At 43.4% G+C, this 22544-nt stretch overlaps 1 protein-coding gene across 3 annotated transcripts in view; it reads left to right on the top strand.

Moving 5' to 3' along the window:
* Positions 1-22544, top strand: part of ELL3 (elongation factor for RNA polymerase II 3) — a 52854-nt gene that overhangs the window by 5658 nt on the left and 24652 nt on the right. For all 3 annotated transcript variants that reach the window (XM_029574999.1, XM_029575000.1, XM_029575001.1), the window contains exons 3-4: positions 19298-19425; positions 20654-20817. In XM_029574999.1, the coding sequence (XP_029430859.1) occupies positions 19298-19425; positions 20654-20817 (292 nt within the window). The remainder of the gene's footprint in view (positions 1-19297; positions 19426-20653; positions 20818-22544) is intronic.

Raw genomic sequence — 22544 nt, 5'->3', positions numbered from 1 at the left:
TTAAATATGTTGGACTATGGCAAATTCATGAAAGATGAATCTGCCACAGTTTATAAAGCTCCCGGGTCAAGAAAATCACCTTTGCAGCTACCCCAGAAGTGATTGTGTAATGCGTACACGCTGTATATGCTTTTCAAGTGACATCACTATAATTAAAAGCCTTCTGGGATCATTGGCTGGTAGAAATGCTAATCAGATAGTCAATGCAATCAATGAAGAAAGTATAGACTCGGAAGTTGACTTTATCATCCCACTCGGAACCAATGACCTTGCTAGAAACAACATCCAAGCGGTACAGAGAGATTTCCAAACTCTGGGGAAGCAGATTAGTCACACGGTGAAGACCATTGCCTTTTCAGAAGTGTTACCTGTTCATGGAAAGGGGAAGGAGAGGCTAAGCCATACAGAAAACTTCAATCCATGACTCAAAACTTGGTGTAAGGAAGACAATTTTTGTATATATTGGGGGCGGGGACCATGTATGGAACAGTAAAAGGTTCTATGTCAAAGATGGCGTACGTCTGTACCACAAAATCAACTCAATCGTACCACTGGTAAATCTATCAACATTCACAGGTCAATGCCAAGTACTATATGTAGGCCTCTCACTCACAGGGTCTGCATAATGCAACAGACTCCTAATTAGGTACAAGGCCACCTTGCTTTAATTATAAATATTTTTGTTAAAGTTTTTATTTTTTTGTATATTAAAACTGCCCCATATCGATTCTTCAATAATCCTCTTAATTTTCACACTCTGTACTCCAAAGATACGAGAGAAACGATCAGTACTTATCTTGCCAATTTTGGTCAGTCACCCGACACGCGCGTGTTTCGAACCAACGGTTCTTCTTCAGGGGAATTTTCTTCCGTATCCAATCTCAGAGACGAACTTCTGAACTTCAGTTCCACGAATTTGAGGCCTCCATATCTCTTCTCCTGGCTCAATTACCACAATTTTTAATCTTGCCGCGGCTCCCTTACGCCGCGTCCATCTTTGAATCTTTCAAAGATGGCCTCAAATTCGTGGAACTGAAGTTCAGAAGTTCGTCTCTGAGATTGGATACGGAAGAAAATTCCCCTGAAGCAGAACCGTTGGTTCGAAACACACGCATGTCGGGTGACTGACCAAAATTGCCGAGATAACTACTGATCGTTTCTCTCGTATCTTTGGAGTACAGAGTGTGAAAATTAAGAGGATTATTGAAGAATCGATATGGAGCAGTTTTAATATACAAAAAAATGAAAAACTTTAACAAAAATATTTATAATTAAAGCAAGGTGGCCTTGTACCTAATTAGGAGTCTGTTGCATTATGCAGACCCTGTGAGTGAGAGGCCTACATATAGTACTTGGCATTGACCTGTGAATGTCGATAGATTTACCAGTGGTACGATTGGGTTGATTTTGTGGTACACATTGACGGTACACTGGAATACAGTTGTAAACGGGTAGAAGGTTGTGATTGATATCGTACATCTGTCTGTGGCAGGAAAAAGGATCCTAAGAGAGAAATTCAAATCCTGTGCCTTAAGGCATTTAAACTAGAGGATGAGGGTGGCAGAAGGAAATTGGAATGTCACCTGTGACTTCTCTAAGAAATGGGTGAAGAAAATAACAAAAGTCAGCTGAAAAGGCAGAAAAGCAGTCCAAGCACAGCAGTAACCTGAAGGAGAGAAGCTGGAAAGCTATGAACACAATAAAATCCTAGACCTGCAGGCTGTAATGGTGGAAGTGGACCTGGACATCGTTGCCGTTACAGAAACAAGGTTCACAGAGTCTCATAACTGGGATATGGCCATTCCAGACCGTAACTTATTAAGGAAGGGCAGAGAGGATGGGAAAGGGGGAGGAGTAGCACTTTATATCAGAAACAATATCCAAGCAATTGAAATGCAAGGGACATGGGATAGAGAAGAAGCATTATGGGCTATCCTAAAGAAAAAAATGCTTCTGTTTACATCAGTGTGGTCTACAGGACTCCAGTTCAGGCAAGAGCTGGACAGAGATCTAATTGGAGACATCAAAAAGATGGGGAAGAAGGGAGAAGTGTTGTTCGTTGGAGATTTTAATCTGCTGGATTTAAACTGGAGAATCCCTTTTGTGGAATCTGAGGAGTGGATGCCTTTCAAGGGACTCTGCTCAAACAAATGGAAATGGAACAATTGAGGGAGGGTGCAATACTTGACTTAGTGCTCACAAGTGGGGGATAATGTCTCTAATGTCTGGACAGGTATCCAGCTGAGTACAAATGATCATCAGATGGTAATGATTTGATATTGCAAATAAGATGCAAAAGTCACAAGATGAAATGCGTTTTGAATTTAAAAAATGGGGATATACCTGGAGGAAGAACTAGAAGACTGGAAGACAATGGATGAGGTGGAACAACGGTGGGCTAAATTAAAAGGAACTATTACAAAGGTAACAAATCTATATGTTAGAAAGGTAAACAAAAGTACAAGGGAAAAGAAACCAATTTGGTTCTCAAAGGAGATGGCTGCAAAAATAAAGGCAAAAAGATCAGCGTTCAAGAAGTATAAAGGATCCCAAAAAGAGGAATACAGGGAACACTACCTGGTGACACTGAGGGAGAAGAGAGAAATCAAAAAAGCAAAAGGTCACGTGGAAGAAAGGATTGCCAAAGAGATAAGAGAGGTAACAAAACATTTAAGGTGACAAGGAGCAATGTGTCGAAACAAGACAAGGAAATGGTGGAAATATTAAACACATACTTCAGTTTGGAATTCACTACAGAAGACCCTGGAGAAGGACTGTTGCTGGTTGACAAGACCCTAGAAGGGAACGGGATAGATACAACCCCTTTTTTACAGAAGAGTATGTATGGGAAGAGCTAGGAAAACTGAAAGTGGACAAGTCCATGGGGCCCAGATGAGGTACATACCAGGATATTAAGAGAATTCAGAGAGATCCTGATGGGTCCGCTAAATGACCTGTTCAATAGATCCCTGGAAAACTGGAGTGGTGCCATGAGATTGGAGAAGAGCGGTTGTGGTGTCGCTTCATAAGAGCGGTAGCAGAGAGGAGGCTGGACACTACAGGCCGGTTAGCCTCAACTCAGTGGTGGGAAAATTAATGGAGACTCTGCTGAAAGAAAGGATACTGAACTATCTACAATCCGGTAAGTTGGCAGCTTGGATTCCCCAGAGGAAGGTCCTGTAAGATACATCTGATTTTTTTTGATTGGGTGGCTAAAGAATTGGATCGAGGAAGAGCGCTCTTCCATCATCTACTTGGATTTTAGCAAAGCTTTTGATACCATCCTGCATAGGAGGCTTGTGAACAAGATGAGAAGCTTGGAAATGAGTGCCAAGGTAGTGGCATGGATTATAAACTGGTTGACTGATAGGATGGTAAATGGAACCTGCTCTGAAGAGAGATCCATGTTAAGTGGCGTGCCACAGGGATCGGTGTTGGGACCAGTTCTGTTCAGTATCTTAAGAACATAAGAAATTGCCATGCTGGGTCAGACCAAGGGCCATCAAGCCCAGCATCCTGTTTCCAACCGAGGCCAATCCAGGCCACAAGAACCTGGCAATTACCCAAACACTAAAAAGATCCCATGCTACTGATAGACGATCCCATGCAATATTGGCCTGCCTGGAGTACCCATATGTCTCAGTCCAATCCTGATCACACAGGTAAATGTTCAGAGCATGAACTGGGGTGTAGGCTCAGGGTAGAAGAGTTGCAATTGCTGTTTTATTTTAGGTGTGTGTTGTATTTTTATATGGCTGTTTCTCTTATTGTACACTGCCTTAGGCTCCTGGAAATGTGGCATATAAATGTTAAATTTAATGGAAAAAAAAGGGTGTTACCATAGTATTTTTAGTAAGTAATGTATAAACCTTAATCTCTAATAAATCAGATAAACAGTTGGATACGAATCAAAAACTGTATATTGTCGGAATAGATTTTGTATCCATTGCAGAGGGCTGATAAGATCTTGCGTATGGGTGCCAAATAGATATTAAACGGCACGAATGATAACGCAGAGCCTTGAGGGATGCCAGTATTTACACGTGACCTCTGTGATTGCAGCCCATTCTTACTTGATGAAAATGCTCGGATATGTAGGAGCCGAATCATGCAAATCCAGGGTGTTGAAAGCTGATGAAATGTCAAGTGAAAGCAAAACACAGCCTGCACCACCGACCAAGCCTCTCCTTAATGTGTCAAGAAGAGCAACCATAAGAACCTCTGTGCTCAGTATTTGCCTAACCCTAACTGATGGGGATAGAGTATCTGATATTCTTCCCTGAGGGCCTTACTAAGGCTTTCTTAACTGATGATGGTACTGAACCCTCAGCCAGTCCAATGCCAGCGATCGAGCAATAATATATCTCTGGATGCCTTTTGAAATAGAAACATCTCAGGCATTCAAAGCATAAAGCTCTTTAGGATTATAGCCAATGGCTCATAAATTTAGGAGAATAGGCTTTTTGGCTTTAATAACCTTTAATTCTATATTCACTGAGTAATCGGGTGCACCTTCAGTTCTAAATCAGTTTACAAATAAAAATACACGGTCAAAATAAAGGAGACTTGGGGATATGACCAAGGGTGAAAGCAGTAGACTCGAAAAATAGGCACATGTACAGGACATACTATAGCCAATCATTCCATCCTTTTAGGAGCCCTGTGCTAAACTTTGCTAGTGGTGTGGATGAACATTGAACAACCCACCCAGCTCTATCTGATCAGATGCTCCGAGTCTCGTACTGAAGGAGAGCGTACCTCCCGAAAGCTTGTCAAACTCATGAAGTTGGCTCTGTAAATAAGGGATCACCTTATGTTAAGAACATAAGAAATTTCCATACTGGGTCAGACCAAGGGTCCATCAAGCCCAGCATCCTGTTTCCAACAGTGGACAATCCAGGCTACAAGTACCTGGCAAGTGCCCAAACACTAAATAGATTCCATGCTACTGATGCCATCAATTCAAGTGAAGTAACACGGCAGTTGCATCACTTTATGCACTAAGAATCGCAGTGAACAAAATCCACTGGAGATAGGCTTTGACTTCAGGGACGCTGACCACATCAGCCCTGTTATTTGTAACACCCAGATTTATAAAGAAAAATTGACTCATTTCATGAGGTCAGAAGATCCAACCATAGATTCATTGTGCTATTGGTCTTGTAAAACAAATTCCTCGTTTTTGATTATGGGGTGATGATCTGAGCCTGATGTTTGTTGTCATAGCATTCGGCTTCACATTACCTCTCTATGCCTGAGGTTGGTAGACAGCGATGTGTTGGCATGGGTTGACTTAAGTCACTTTATCATCAGTGCATCGTCCTCACCTTTATTTACTGGTTGACTGTGATGCTGTGGTTGCTGGAAGTCAAGCTAACTTCTTGTTGGGCATAACATACAAAGGTGACCTGGAGGAGAAGATACTGTAACAGAATGTACTCCAAGCCATTTGAAATATTGGAATCAATGATTTCAATAAATGTCAGCCATACGTCTAAAATTGAATTACTAACTCTGACTGATATTAAGTTTGTTGTAATGAGATGAAATGAAATTGCAGACTTGCTATTGGAAATTTGTAAACTATCAATAACATCTATGGTACCTGAAGACTGGAGGTTGCCCATGTAATGCCAGTTTTTAAAAAGGGATCCAGGAAATTACAGACCAGTGAGTCTGATATCTGTGCCAGGCAAAATGGTAGAAAATGTCATAAAGAACAAAATTGCTGAACATATAGATAAGTATAGTTTTTAATGGGACAAAGCCAACATGGATTTAGCCAAGGGAAATCCTTGCCTCACGAATTTGCTACATTTTTTTTTTTGAGGGCATAAATAAATGTGGATAAAGGTGATCCAGATGATATAGTCTATTTGGATTTCCAGAAAGCATTTGACAAAGTCCCTCTTGAGAGACTTCTTAGGAAATTAGAAGGTCATGGGATGGGGGCAGTGTCCTATTGTGGATTGCCAACTGGTTAAAAGAGAGAAAACAGAGAGTAGGGCTAAATGGTAAATTTTCCCAATGGAGGTAGCTGAATACTGGAGTGCCCCAGAAATCTGTCCTGGGACTGATGCTTTTTAATATATTTATAAATGACCTGGAAATGGGAACAAATGAGTTGATCAAATTTGCTGATGACACAAATTATTCAAAGTTGTCAAATGACAAGAGGATTGCTAGAAATTGCAAAAGTGGGAGATTTGGCATGCAAATGGCAAATTCAATTTATTGTAGACAAGTGCAAAGTGATGTGCTTGGAGAAAAGTAATCCAAATTATAGCCATAAAATGCAAGGTTCCAAATCGGGAGTCACCGCTCAGGAAGAGGATCTAGGTGTCATTGAAAATACGTTGACATGTTCTGTTGAGTGTGCAGCAGCAGCCAAGAAAGCAAATTAGAAAGCTAGGGATTATTAAGAAGAGAACACAGAATATCATATTGCCTCTGAATCGCTCCATGGTGCGATCTCATCTTGAGTATTGTGCTCCGTTCTGGTTACCACATCTCAAGAAAGGTATAGAAGAACTTGAAAAGGTACAGAGAAGGGCGACCAAGACAATAAAAGGGATGGAACAGTTCCCCTATGAAGAAAGGCTAAAGAGGTTAGGACTCTTCAGCTTGGAGAAGAGACAAGCTGAGGGGGGGATATGATAGAGGTCTATAAAATGAGTGGAACGAATGAGTAAACAATCAGTTGTTTACTCTTTCAAAAAGTGCAAAGACCAGGTGGGGCACAATGAAGTTACTGGGTAATACATTTTTTTACTCAAAGCATAATAAAGCTCTAGAATTTGTTGCCAGAGGATGTGGTGAAAGATATTAGTATAGCTGTGTTTAAAAAAAAGTTTTGGACAAGTTCCTGGAGGAAAAGTCCATTAACTGTTATTAAGGTAGTGTTGCGGAAATCCACTGCTTATTCTTGGGATAAGGAACTTGGAATCTCTCTACCCCTGGGGATCCTGCCAGGGAGTTGTGACCTGGGTTGGCCACTGTTGGAAACAGGAGACTGGGCTTGATAGACCCTTGGTCTGACCCAGTATGGCAAGCCTTAATTTCTTATGATGTGATATCTTGGACTGATTATTAACACCAGCCTTCCAGTTAAGAATTTTTATTGCATTCTCTGTAGAGCTGTTTAATGCTATCTAAATACTCCTCTCAGTATCTTTCCTGCAGTTTTTTTCCCGCTCAGCTTGTTAAACTTGACACCAGTGATCTTCATCTTAGCTTATCTGAATCTGTGACTTTAGACTCTCAAAGCCACTTACATAAAGCACACACACACACTGCAAAGTATCCCCAGACAATTGTTTGAATCAGGAATTTGGCTTCATCTACTCCATTCTTTTATTTCCCGCTCCAAGCCTATGCCAGCTACTTTTGCGTCCTTGAGAAAATAATGTAAAGCTTGGCCATTTATTTTTAAGAACACATGTGGCGTTCTACCCTGGACAAATGAGCCTTAGAAAGGCCCTTGTGGAAGAATATCAGAAATTCGATCCCCATTCAGTTAGGGTTTAGGCAAACCCTGAGCACAGAGGTTCTTATGTTGGCTCTTCTTGACACATTAAGGAGATTCCTGAAGCTGACCAGGGCCTCACCTGGGTGAGACGGTACTGAACGTACCATGATGCAGGGGGTGGTGCTGGCCTTGCTGAATGTTGAATCGGTGCCTAGAATGGTGTAAGGGCTGTGCCATCTTTCACCCAGGGGTTAACATGAGGTCCATAATTGGCAGTAGTGCAGCCACGGCATTTCATGCAAGAGCGAATGTTAGTCACGGTGTCGTGGTAGAGTTTGGCCTGCTACAATTCCCTCTATAGAAACAACTTTCATCTACTTGCCTAAAACTCTGCCCTCTCTCCCCGCAACTGCATGCATGTTTTTTATTTTATTTTATTTCTTGATATATCATAGGAAACAAAAATGTGGGAATGTAAAAAAAAATACAATAAATGTAATCCTTCAACTGTATCCTGCTCTGGATGAAATAACTATATGGAAGGTTTGTTAATGCAGGAGCGATTTGGTGACCATGGGGTTGCACAAACTGACTTATTGAAATGCTGGCACTCAAGAACATTTTTCTTTATTTAATTCAATGTATTTGATTTGGTTTTTAATCCTGTCCTTAGGAAACCCGCCCGGGGCAGGAAACATTAAAATCATAAAAAAATTTCAGCTGACATACAGTAAACACAAAAGCAATAGTGAGCCAAGCAGCACCAGAAGCCTTGACAGACTGTGCATTCCCCAAAGCCGCCCCTCTCGCCCAGCTTAAACCCAAACGTTGGTGAACACGGAGAGAGGTCTCCGGGTGCATTTGCAAGTGTGCGTTGTGCCCTGTAGGTGTGCATGCTTGATGGGGTGAGATTGATCCATGCTATTGCTACCAGGTTTTCAGCATCAACGTTTTTGGCTATGGGCTTTTCCTTCCCGGTTAAGATGATTCATGAAGGTCGCAGGGTCAGATGGCACTGGTGTCAATGCTGGCCTCTTCCTTCTGAAAGCCAAGCACTACCCAAACTGTTCCTGGGTACAGAAGCGGGTGCCTGTGGTTCTGTACAGTATTTAGTATTCAGTAACGTTTCACTCTGAGGCATGGAAGTGCCGAGGAAGGTGCTCCTCCCGCATCCTATTTCTCTCTCTGCATTTTTTTATTTTTTGCTGACTAAAGACATTTTTAAAGCTTACACTTTCTATCATTAAGGGCTGTATTCAAAGAGGATTTTTCCCCATTTGGGTGCTTGTGGAAAAAACTCTTTATTGAATCGGACACTAACTTTTTTTTGTCAAATGCCTGAGGCTTTTGAGGGCAAGGTTCCAGAGAGACCTTGGAAATTTTAAATCAGGAGGATCCAGAATCTCAGCTGAGAGGAAGCCATGTGCACATAATGTAAGTGAGCACACGGTTCAGGATCCTAGTCCCAAGTGGCACTTTGTGCTCTGTCTGTGCATGCCCTGCATTAGTGAGAGCCCCCCCGTCTCTCGGAAGTACTGTTTTCGTCAACACTTACATTTTGGGAACTCAACCCGGAGTGGCTCGAGCAGGCCTGCAAGTAGTAGCTTGTACACTTGTTATAGCGATCAGGATGGTGTAAGAGCCCTGAGCATGGATCCTGCCCAGGCCTGAATGCCTCATTTGCAGCCTTGACAACTGAAGCTCTCCTTGATTAGGAGATTAAAGCAGGGCTGGTCCATACAGATCCACGTGGAGACGCACACACAAGAATCCTATTTGTATTGCAGAGAGCGAGGCTTATGGGCTTCTTCTGCTTGTGTACACTCCCATGCACTATTTTACACACACATACGTGTGTGCACCCAGATAAACCGTGTGTACAATCCCATGCACTCTCACAAACAGAAGGAAAAAAAAAATGTCTGTGCAGACTTCACAAACAGAACCTGCAACACTGATGCATATGGTTAGAGCCAGGGGGTGAGAACCAGGGCTCAAATCTTCCGTCCTGCCCCAACAGTCCTTGTGACCTTGGGCAAGTCACTTTGTGTCCTCTTGTTTCAGGAATCAGGTTGTAAGCTCTTTGGGCAAGGACGTTTTGTAACCCGAACACTAATAATGCTGTAAGCAGCCTTGAACATGAATGGAAAATGTGGGCCTACGGTGCAAAAATGATTCTGTTGAAGGGATGGGCTTGCATCGTGATCCGCACATCCAGGCAACAGGGCCACGCTCTGCCGCGGAGCCTGGGAATACTTTTCCTTCCCACACACCTTTTCCAAGGCTTGCATGTGTGTGAGCTGCAGGCCCGGAACAGCTGGGCCTCAGACCTTGAAGGAGGGGGCGATACTGTCCCAGCCTGTCAGAACAGATTGTTTTTCCGCTGTATGCTTATTTGCCCTCTGCTCAGGGTGGGGTTTTTAAATGCCTCGTTTCTGTTTCTTTTTCTCAGGGTCCTGCTGCTCGGCTGTGGTACAGCTAAACCCCTCAGATAGAGCTTTCTGGCTCAAACAGTCACACTTTTGGGCTGTTTTCTGTCCTTTAATCTTCTCCCAACTGGTGGCTCCCTGGTAGTGGGGGGGCGAGGAGGGGGAGGGTCAAAATAATGGGGCTTTGCAGGAAATCTCCAGAATAAGGACATTTTAAGGATTAAGGGGCTGAAGTACTAATCCAATCAATGTTTGTTTTTCTCCAATTTATATCTGTGGGATAAATGCATAATATGTTTGGCTAAAAATGTTGAGTTGCTTTCCTTACATACAATGGGTGAAAGAATTAGAATATAATCAAAAGAGCTCTGGTGCAGTCAGGAAGTACAAATAACCAATAATGCCAATCAAATGGTCTCATACAGACTGCAACTTGAGTCTGTGAGCAGCAGCCTTTGCTAGTGATTGAATGCAGCTGGTACCATATAGGAATTTCTTAAAGAGCACAATCTTTTGTGTGTGTGTGTGTGTCTGTATTTTCTTGCAAGTAAAACAAAGTGATCAGTGCAGAAATACTTAGATTTTAAAAAGCTGAAATCCAGCAACACCACCAAGAAAGGCAAGCCTGCTGCTATTTCCCGACACTGACGGTGTTTTGGCATGCAATGCCTGCTTCAGGGGCTTCTTGACTCCTATTCTATAGGGATCTATCCAACCGGTCACACATCTTTGCTTATCAAACCTTCGGGAAAATATACTGAAGTGCATTAAAATCAGCTGTTTAATCAGTGTAGACATGTGTTGTTTTTTTTACATGAATATTAATGGCCAATGTTGATCTGCAGATGAGGCAGGTGGTAAAAGTGGACGGTAACACAAAAGAAGGTGTAGTTTGTAGTGCTAGTGCATCTACATTACATTTTGCATGTTCTAACCCATAGAAATTTTCACTGTGCTCATAGGTAATGAGCTGTTTTGCATCTCATTCCCTCATTGGTGGTATATTTCACATTAATACTAACACAAGCTAGTTTACAAGCGTTATCTGCTTGCAATTGATAATGCAGGCATTTAATACACATTAAGGCTCTTGAATACACTGGCCCCACAGTAGCTACCATTACATGGATTTTCCTTGGAGAGCTCTTGTCCAAATGGACAGCTTACATAGAAGCATCCAACATGCAGATGTGCAAGGGGAGGTAAACTTGTAATCTGCCATGCATGCACATGTATGGAGCCGGCATCCAAATTCAGTTCTTCTATACAAATACATCTGTTGCTGGTACAACCTATCTTGCTGAGATGTTGTATATTTTACTGAGATGTTGTATGAGATATGTTATGTACTTTTAAGTTTAGTCCTGTTTGGTCCTTATTCTCCAACTTCTCCTTCAAATTAGAATAAAGTTGCTACACCTATAAGGTTGTTGTATTTTACCACACTAATATGTTGTACTCCACCTTGGGTGAATTTCTTATCCAAATGTTCCAGAAATTCAGACCGGGCCATGTTCTAATACCTTTTTATTGGGCTGACATAAGAGTGATACCTATGAAAAAGGTTTTAATATGGTCTTAAAAGCTCATGTCCAGGAACAAATTTATGTAATCTTCATGACGTCCCAATTAATGATGCCACGACCTGCAAAGAATGTTTTTTTTCTAGGACTAATTCAGCAGTTAGAATTGTGCATAGCTCTTGGACACACAAAAGCAAGCACTCGTCCTCATCAGATGCCTCTGTACCCGAGGGGGAAGAACACGAATCAACCATCAACTCTCTCAATATGCCTGAGCCTCCGTCTTTCTAAGCTGTTTAAAAAAAAAAACCAAAAAAAAAAAAAACCCCAAACCTGATCGAATTGTCAATTAACAGAGGTCAGCTCTGGCAGAGCTTCGGGACCAGCTTGCTTTTGCATACAGCTGGTTTCTGCACCCAGCTGAGGCCCATTTCGGAGATCTCATGGCTTTCCACAGTTGGATTAATGCTTCAGAGGGTGACGGCTTTGAACGCGTCAAGAGGTGAATAACTTGGTTAAGATGATGAGGGCCAAGGGGGCATTGAGGTGAGTGAAAATGCCAGGGCAGATATTTAGGGAGTCAGTTTAAACAGAAAGAAAGCACATTCTATAGGTTCTTACCAAGGAGTGGAAAGGTTGGAGATTTTGTGCTGCAGCGATGCCTCCAGTCTCAGCTGTGCACCCAACTGGCAGCTGTATAGGCATCCGTATCGTAAATAGTAGATGATGGCAAATAAGTCTGCCCACTGAATATGTGCTGCTCCAGCGCTTGGCCATGCAATGTTCTGCACATATTCTCAGTTTGCACACACACAAGGTCAATTTCAAAGCCATTTCCATGGGTAAAAGAGGAATTTACCTATGGAGATGGGATTTTAGAAAATTGCCTGCCCTCTGTGCATCTACAAATGTGTGCATAGGACTTCCATGTGCCCACTTTTGCCCACCGTGTGAAAAGGTGTGTTTTTGTTTGCAAGGTTTGGATGTATGTGCGTACTTTCAGTGTGAAAAAAAAGTGTAAAGTGTGGTGGTTAAAAAGAAAAAAGTACCGGCAGACGCTGCCCATATGTGGGAAGTTTAAACATTACCTCCAGAATGCGTGCCAGATGTGCCTTGCATGCAAACATCTGCACAACTGGAAACTGCAGCATTGGGCACAGAAATGCGGAACTGAAGCCTGCATGAGAGACACATCTGGCATTATTGGAAATTCATAAAATTAGCAAAAAATGTAGTAAAACTATTTAAAAGGAAGCCCTTTAGGAAGGTAACTAAAAACCATAGAGTGATTTCCCCTCTCAGGTAATTCCTAACACTGGAGAGCATCTTGAGCTAGCCTAGCTGTTCAGCGTGACAAGTATCAAGGACATCCCCTTTACATCTGGGCGCTAAGGTTGCCAGCTAAGCCAGGTTACCCTGAACAAGACAAGACTGATCCCAGTCCTGGCTTTTATTTTGTTCTTTTTCCTTGTTGCATGCAGGGAGGTGTGGTTTTGCTTTCCCCGAGCAAAGCAGAGCTACATTTCCATGCCTGCAATGGGGACATCTCAGATTCTTGAAATTTTCCATTGCTGGCAGCACTGATGTTTGTTTAATTTTGGTTTTGCATATTTCGTGGTAAAGCTGGTAACCCCGTGAGCTTGCCAGCGTCCCAGGCTGGTGCCCAGCAGGTGCCGAGGCCCTGCTGCTGTTGCTGCAGTGTGAGGCGTATTCTAGGCCAAAGGATCACGTTGGACTGCAAAGCACGCACTTGACGACAATTGCTGGAGGACTGTGAAATGCTGGGGCCGTTCTCCAGAAATCGGAGGATCCTTCAGAATGGGGAGAGCCAGTCCCTGTGACTCTCAGGTTTCAGAAGCAGAGGAATCAGGAAGAGTGAGCAGGAAAGAATCAGCTGTTGTAATCTGGGTGTCGCAATCCAAATTCCCACATGTCCACAAAGGAGCTACCAGCCGGCAGGTAATTATTTGCTATTCTAAAACAAACTAATTGCTTTCAAAATTACTTTAGATGACCTTTAAAAATGTATCTGGCTTGCAGCAGCTGTGCTAGAGAATCTGCACTCCAGCCTATTGGGGAAAGACTTGCAAGGTGCCCTATAAGGGAGTGTTTTCAAAACGGATTCTTATACAAGGTAGAAAGCTGCTGCTGGAGAGGTGTTGACTGTGCCAAAAAGGCAGTCTAAAGGTCTAGATCCTGCTGTTTATCTGGCTGTCCAGTTCCTATAGCAGAGATAGTAGTAGTAGTAGTAACAATCTCTCAGCCATATCCCCAGCTCTGGGCACACAGCCTTGCATGGTGTCCCTCACACTTTAGACTTTCTGTACTGTTCTCCTTCCACCCCTGGGAAGGGTCAGGGAAGCGTAGAAAGCAAACAGTGCGCCGGGGAAGGTGCCAGGGAGGTGTGCACAGACCCAGGTGTACACGGAGTTCAGATCCGTCGCGGCACGAGGGAGGAGTGAAGTCTGTTCAGGTGGTGGCTGACCATATCCGTCTGTGAGGGGATGGGAAGTAAAGAGCAGCTGCTGTCTGGACGTCGGTGAATAAAGCAGTGTGGCCCTGCAGCAGCTTGAGCAGTGATGGGGTTTACCAGCCTGTCCGTGGGCAAGCTGCAGAGCCACGTTGCTGGCGCAATAAACGGCTTTTGAAGAAGATGGCCAGATAGCTTTGTACCCCAGGGACAAACCGAGCCAGTCCCAATCCCCTGCTGCATCTATGGGATTTTAGATCTTATTTTTCAAACAGAGTCAGGACCTTTGTGTATGAGTGCTATACACAGGATGAGGAATCTGTCAGCCACCTGAAGAACGTGAATAATGCCCCTTGGATGCTTTGCACAACAGACACAAGGAGGTCTATATTCAGCGCTACTCAGCCGGAAAAGTAGCAATTTATCCATCTAGCAGCGGCCGCTGAAAATCTGGCTTCGTTCAGCGGATCAGAAGTGGTGGAACACCAACGTCCATATCGGAATTTCCAGGAGCAATCAAGAGGGATGGGCCAGCAAATGGCAGGATTTTATTGAGCAATTTCAGGATGGCGGTGCGGTTTTACGTAAGTCTTGCACTGTCCCCCCGATACGGAACTGTGTTTCAGCAAGCTGCGTCAGGAGGGACCAAAGGCTACAAAGAAACACAGAAACTTAAAATTGTAGGTGAACCTGGTGAGGCAAATCAACAAAATATACTAGAAGAGAGTTACCCAATACAGCAAAGAGACAGATGCACTTGCCCGAGCAGTAGTGCCTTCACTAGTATTGAATGGTACATCAAAAGCGGAAGTTACGGCATCAGAGATTAAATGGCCAGAAAGCATGCCAAAAGTATAAATGTAAAAGAGTATCTCATATGAATCAATTGCTTAATGCCAACAATTCAAAAACTGAAAAAAATAATACAGAAATGTGATGTGTGAAACACATGAAATGTCAACAGAAGTGTATATAAAAAAATAAGACAAATATATCAAAGAAATTACATACATATAAACATGTTGAACACAAAATACATATATACATGTAAAACACAAAAAGTGAAAGAGAAGTTTCATAGCGTGTAGCCAGATGGACTCAGGACCAATGGGTTATGCTCCCCTGCCAGCAGATGGAGAGACAGAGTAAGGCTGCAAAGCTGACGTCGCAGTACACATACCCCTGCCTTAACCTCAGCCATCCAGTATTCTCTATCTCCAGCATATGGTGGTCGTACCTCTCCCTATGGGGATTGCTGTACTTTTTGGAAGGAGAAATTCTAAATTGGAGAAAAGATTGAGCCCCGCTTTCCTGTGGTGATACCTAAAGGTCCCTCCCCCAGTTGAGAATTCCTGAAGCAATTTCTGAGATCTCTGAGGTGTGCGTTGGTCCGGTAGCCGGTTCTTGGCGTGGACTTTGCTGCTTGTGCAGGAAGCTGAGCGCAGTGCTCAATAGCAGATCTAAACATAGAAATGACGACAGAAAAGGACCAAATGGTCCATCCAGTCTGCCCAGCAAGCTTATAGTAGCACCAGCCGCGCCATACAGGTCTCCCCTATAATGGTATCATCAGGGGGTGGCATCTGCCATCCATTTGTTACCCCCTTACTTAGTTTCCAAAACCATCAAAGTCAGGGCCCATGTTGTTTGCTGTCTGAGTCCATTTATCTATTACCTCTCTCCATTGAAGCAGAGAGCAATGTTGGAGTTGCATCACAAGTATCAGGCTTATTAGTTAAGAGTAGTAACAGCTGCATCAGCAAGTTACCCCCGTGCTTATTTGTTTTCCCAGACCATAAAATTCAGTGTCCCTGTTGGTTGCTGTCTGAAACTAACTCCCCTTTTCCTCTTTCCCCCCCTGCCGTTAAAGCAGAGAGCAATAATGAGTTGCATCAACAGTTTGAAGGCTTATTGGTTAAGGGTAGTAAGCGCCGCACCAGCAAGTTACCCCCATGCACTTTTTATTTTCATCCTCTAGCCTTTAGGGATCCACAGTGTTTATCCCATGCCCCTTTGAAATCTTTCACCGTTTTTTGTCTTCACCACCTTGTCCGGAAGGGCATGCCAGGCATCCACCACCCTCTCCATGAAGAAATATTTCCTGATGTTGGTTCTGAGTCATCCTCCCTGGAGTTTCATTTAATGACCCCTAGTTCTACTGATTTCTTTCCAATGGAGAAGTTAGCCACAAAAGTTATCCGGCTGACTTTATTAAACAAACAGTATCTGGGTGTGTAAGTTAGCCGGATAACTTACATAGCCATTTATCTCTGAAAATGGAGGCCCTTTAAGACAGAAAATAATTGCTGGTGTAAAATCACCAAGGTAAAAATCACAATTGTTTAGGGTTTTAATGAAGCAGTAGGGGTTTTAATGAAGCAGAAGGGTCCATTGCACCCTTTGATCTTCACCGCTTTCATCACTAATTGGCCATCAGATACCTGAGAGTCACAAAGCCAAATAGGTTTGGGAGTGCAGGACTTGGGTGAGGAATGTGAAGTGATGCCCTGCTAAAGGTGCAGGAGAATTGGCATCATGCGCTGGCATTCTCAGGCAGCCAGAACCGCAGTTAGGAACATAAGAACCTGCCATACTGGGTCAGACCCATAGGTCCATCAAGCCCAGCATCCTGTTTCCAACAGTGGCCAATCCAGGTCACAAGTACTTGGCAGGATCCAAAGAGGGTAGACAGATTCCAAGCTGCTTATCCCAGGGATAAGGAGTGGGTTTCCCTAGGTCCACCTTAATAATGGTTTATGGACTTTTCCTCCAGGAACGGAACTCATCCAAATCTTTTTTAAATGCAGCTGCACTAATAGCTTTCACCACATCCTCTGGCAACGAATTCCAGAGCTTAATTATGCCCTGAGTAAAAAAAATACTCTCTCATTAGTTTTAACTTCATTGTGTTCCCCCCCCCCCCCCCCCCTGTCTTTGTACTTTTTGAAAGAAAAACAACCAGTTTTAATGTTTCCTTATTTTATAGACCTGTGTCATATCTCCCCTGCAAGCTGGAGTCCTTCAGCCTTTCGCATCTGACTGATTTCTTACAGTTCAGTTTTCAACTCCCTCAAAGACCAGCGAATGCCCATCTTGCCTATCGGCTCCCTCTTTTTTCAAATTTCCTCTTTTGTGATCCACAATCTGGAAAGGGATTTTTTTGGTCATTCTTGACGTAGCCCTTTTGTTGGAGCAGTGGTACTCGCTTCCAGTCCTGGAGGACCACAAATGGGTGGGGTTTTCAGGATCTCCCCAGTGAATATGAATATGCATGAGATGTGCCTGCGCATTGCCTCAGTTGTATGCAAATCTCTCCTGAAATTGGGAATGAGAGCTCGTGGTACCAGGATCCTAGACCTCGTTCCTATTGAGCAGGAGGACATTGCTGGGTGAAAGGAATGTCAGAATAAAAAATGCTTACAGCCCACACATCCAATACATCCTGTTCTGGGCAGGTAACAGACTCCACATACATAGTAAATAATAATAATATAAGATAGATACAAACAGTGAATCAACAATGCCAACTGCTTGTTTCTTTTGTATGGTTTGCTTTTGATTCTGCCCCTCTTCTATGTGAGTCTGTTGTAAAATCTTTTGTTTTCCGGTGGTTTTACAAACGGCGTGGCCGTGGTGGCTCTGCTGCTGACCCCATTCACAGGCTTCGCTCTCCTACCCTGAGGATGGTCCCTTGGTTCATTTCTGGCTGGGGTCTGTGGAAGTCTAGAGCGGGTGAAAGGTGGGGATCTAAAATAACTCTTCCTGTTGTGGTGCGGCTTGTGAAGGTGATTCGTAGCTGCTTTGTGCTGTTTTCTGTGTGGCTGGCACAAGCACACGTTGGACTGTGCAGCCAGCTGTGGCTCCCTACCTTTCCTTCCTCTCTACTCCGTGTGTAGAAAGCGAGTGTTCAGGTTAAGTGAGCGAGTGTGCTCAGGTGAAAACGAGGTGACTTGGAGGAACTAAAAATGACCTGCAGTCTCAGGAGAGCCCATCCAGCTGAAGCCCCTGATAACCCGACAATTAGGCAGCTGAGCTTCTGGGGCCCTTAATCAGTAAACAGAAGAGTCCCCTGGGATCGTGCACTTTAAAAAGGAAGGAACCCAGTGGAACTGAGCTGGAGAAGTAAAGCATGTAACCAAGATTTGTGTAGATAGCAAAATTCACAATTGCCTGCTTACGGTTCACCTCTTCCAAGCTTTATTTGGCGTTTGGTTGTCCCTGTGCTGTGACCATGATCTTGTGACCATGACAGAGAATGGAGATTTTATAAAGAGATCCAGCATTCAGAACTGAGGTTCATGGAATGGCGGGCGATGTTACCAAATCCTTGGTTTAGTGCCCTCAGTCACCAGAAACCCGACGTGCATACGCGCCAATAAATGGCGAGGAAAAGAAATACATGGGAGGGAGTGGTGCCAACTTCACAGTATGGGGGATAGTAAGAATTTTTGATTTGCAGTGTATACATTTATTAAAATAAATAATCTGTGTATGTATGCAAAGCGTTACGATAACAATCAAACTAAAATAAAAACTTGAAATGCCTTCAGAAAAATCCCACCGTTAACATACAAAAATGTTCATAAAACAGATGACATCAAAGCAGCAAATGATGATTGAAATGTTAATTGCTACAAATGGGTAGGTCAGAATCCTGCTTTTAAACGGGAGATATTGTCTAGTATAGAGTAGCTCTATTTCATTGTGATGTTTTATTCCCAGTTTAAATGATCCAGTTGCTCTTTTGGGTCTCCCACCTGTGCTGAACCTTTTGTCGAGAAGAGAGATTCACACATTAGCCTTTGTGGCATTGAAGAACTAGTGCAGTTGACACTGAGGAGATGTCACTTGCAATTTTGAAGGAACATTGTTGGAAATGCTATTACGTTCATTAGCAGGAAACACCAAGAATGTTAAGGCACTGATCCAATTCAAAACTTTGTACCCAGAACAGAATCACAGGAGCTGAAAACCACATGCTAACAGTGGCATGGGGTGGGCTACCAAGGCCATAGCTTGGCCAATTTTCTGCCCCCCCTACAGCATCAGCAGCTATGGAGCTTGGAAGGGCAGGTGGCTGAGGTTGGGACTTTTCTCTAAAGTATTTTTATTTTAGAGAAAAGTGCAGTTTCCATTCCTAAAGAATGGGCCAGTGGGGTCCCTTGCCTCCTTATCCCTGCCCCTGGATAATTCAGGTGCAGTCCCTGGGGTCTAGAACATTCTCTCATCAGAACTGCGTTTCATTCTACTGCTTGTCTACGGCCAAAGGTGTCCAGACCATATCCAGGCGTTAGCGTTACCCTCCTACCTCCAGGGCTGTCTCCACTAAACCCATCTTGTACTGTCATGACCCATTGCTGTCTTCTCCTTTTATTGAACTCATGGATACTCTCCCTTTTCTCTGTAGTACATCAAAATTCCCTCTGCAAGCACCACCTCTGAAGACGGGGTTCGTATCTTTGCCTTCTACCTCTCGCGGGAGAGTAAGGATAAGCCACAGTCCAGCTTCGACTGCGTCCGGCAGGGGATATCTAGGTAAAGCCTTGCTAAGCGCCAGCTTTGGGTTGTCAAAGGAGGTCGAAGGGGAAGCTAGAGGTGAGGCATGGTAGGATAGATGCTAAAGATCCTCACATAAGACATGATATTAAGGGCTCTGCGGTTCTCTGCTATGCCCCAGTTTCTTTCTATACAAATATGAATGGATCCACAAATATCAGGAAATAAATGACATCAACAATTTATAAATGATTCCTGAAATAGAAGAGCGGTGGGAAGCTCATGGAGACCTCATATATTAAATGCCCAAAAGTTAGGCTAATGAAAGCTTATAATGGCGTAAGCTTGTCTTTATTTATAATCATCGGTCTCGATGAGCACATTTGAGAGGGCGCCATATAAAGTATAGCTGCCCCAATTATGCACTTAGAGTCAATTGTACTATCATAGTACAATTGACTCTAAGTGCATAATTGGGGCAGCTATACTTTATATGGCGCCCTCTCAAATGTGCTCATCGAGACCGATGATTATAAATAAAGACAAGCTTACGCCATTATAAGCTTTCATTAGCCTAACTTTTGGGCATTTAATATATGAGGTCTCCATGAGCTTCCCACCACTCTTCTATTCCAGTTTCTTTCTATGCATTACTGGGAGGTTCTATCTTGGGACTACCCTGCTCATGCACATTTCTGTTGACGAGTTGCCTAAAGCAGGCTGTTCCAGAAAGTTTCAGAAGACCTCCAAGTTCTGCGGTCCCAGGCCAAGTCAAGAAAAGGTGGCTTTCAGATACAGGAGTCCTACTTAGTATTTCATCTCTCCTTCATAGAGCACTTGGGTCATGGCGTTTAACATCGGAGTGCTTTCAGTACCTGTGAGCTCTTCTTGCTTAGGAAGGTGCTGCTACTGGATGAAAAATTGTAGTATGGGATAAAGCCAGACGTTTTTAGTAGAGCGAAGGTGACATTTTGCGGTATGTTGCCGAGATAGTGATGGTGGCCTTGGAGTGCCTTCAGAGATGTGAGGATGGCATTAAAATGCTGATAATATGTGAAAAACCTATATTTCTTGGGAAGGTGAGGGTGATCTTAGGGTGCTGTCAGATCTGGGGAAGTGAGGGGAATATTAATTAGAACATTGATTTTAACTTAAGGTTCCTTGTCTTCTTTTCCTTGTCTAGAAGGAGGATAATTCTAACGGAGAAAGTTCCAGCAAGTATATAAATTGCAATAGTACTCAAGATGTTTGCTTTCATCTATCTTAGGTTGGGTCAGAACCAGCTGGATTGTGTTGGCAACATTCAGGACAAAATAACCATTTGTGCCACAGATGAGACCTACCAGCTGACTCGTGATCGAATGTCCCAGGTGGAGAAAGAAACGTGGAGTAGGAGTGCCATCGAAATCAAACCCGGAGCACCATATCGCGGTAAGGAAGAGCTGGCATGTCTGCCTGTGCCCTGGGGCTGTCGCCACGCCTCACATGCTGCAGCCAGTGCTTTTGCCTAAATCTAGTCCCTCTGCGAGTGCTCTAGGATTGGTTCATCAGCAAGTGCACCAGTGCATAGTGTGCAACTGGTATATTTTGTAGACTAGAACTATAATCTATTGCAGAGTAGCTGAGTTTTAGATTTTTGAAACATAAGATGCAGGTTACTGTGTAAGTGGCTGGTCTTGTGGGAGATGAGACATGGCACAGTTGCCTATTTGGTGGCCTCTAGGAAAGTGGGGGCTGTTCAAAATGTACCATGCCAAATGGAAGTCTTTTTCTGTAGGTGGGGCGATGGGGATTTTATTTACGGTCTAGTCCCACCTGGCCTCTGCATCACCGTGTACAGGGTCATCTATGCCAGGAACGTGGGGCTTCCTTGCAGCCTGAAGGAGGAATTTATTCAGGACTTATCCACATCAAGACCTAGCAACAAATTAATTTCTGTGGTGGTCCCGTAGTGCTGACCCTAATTAAAACTGTAGTGTAAATGACAGCAAAAACTACCCTTGGAATGCTGTAGTGCCCAGCTGACTGTGTCATGTCCCAGAGTGATACTGCAGGTCTCATCCTTATACTACTGGGTACCCAGCAGCCTCCACCCTGAGAGAGCCTCCTTGTTGTAATATGGCGGTCAAACCCTTAGGTTCTCAATAAATATCTAAAACTCAAGTGCCACTGCATGATTTATTACAATAATTGGCAATGTATCATAAAAGTATTTTGTAAACCATTTTGGGTTGAAATATATGTAAGAAAGGTGGTATTGAAATATAACAATGTGCTTTGTGTATACTGTGCACATAGAGGTGTGCATATAAAGTGGTTGTACATGTAAATGCTCGAGAATGTGATGAAATTGTGTCTGTACAGCAGTATTTATTGGGATTTAGCTAACACCTTTTCATTGGTAGCTCAAGGCAAGTTGCATTCAGGTACGGTAGGTATTTCCATGCCCCAAAGAGCTTACAATAAGTTTGTACCTGAAGTGACTTGCCCAAGTGGGAGAAGTGGGATTTGAACCCTGGCTTCTCTGGTTGCCCACTGCTCTAACCAATAGGCTCCAGCTCCACTCCACTAGTTGCAAATTTGCTTGAAAAGGCTCAAATTCAACAATAGTAGTAATCTAATTTGTGCACATTTGGTGCATTCTGAGTTTTTTTGCTAGCATGCTGTGTGTGTGTGTGTGTTTTCCTACTGAGAGGTGGAGTGCTAGGCAGGAATGGTGTCAGATCTTACAAACACATGAATGTGCTCAGCAGGTCTTCAGGTTCCCGCAGCACACCTGGCAGGTTGTTATGAGAAGATGTTCTACCTCTAAGGCATAGATACCATCTGGTGACATCTGTCTCGGGGGAAGGAGGAAATGGAAGGCGGCAAGTAGTTACAGCAGCAGACAAACCTACCCACATTCCTACAGGGAACATGGCATCATCTCCAGCAGGGTCCTTAATGTGCACGTCTGGCTGTGTGTACACTTATTGGACTAGTATATGGTTTAAGCTGTGTTGTGTGTGCATGTATTGACATGTGCTTATGGATATGAATACTTGGATTTGTACCTGTGATGTGCATGCACATTTGTATGTATGTATCCGTGCATGAGTGTGTAATCGTAATATACATGTGTGCATGCTTGCTTGGATATGTGGGTATTTTTATGGCAA

The sequence above is a fragment of the Rhinatrema bivittatum genome, chromosome 13, assembly GCF_901001135.1.
Source record: "Rhinatrema bivittatum chromosome 13, aRhiBiv1.1, whole genome shotgun sequence".
In the NCBI taxonomy this organism is placed as follows: domain Eukaryota; kingdom Metazoa; phylum Chordata; class Amphibia; order Gymnophiona; family Rhinatrematidae; genus Rhinatrema; species Rhinatrema bivittatum.
Note: the sequence above shows the minus strand (reverse complement) of the source record. Positions and strands in the feature narration are given on the sequence as shown.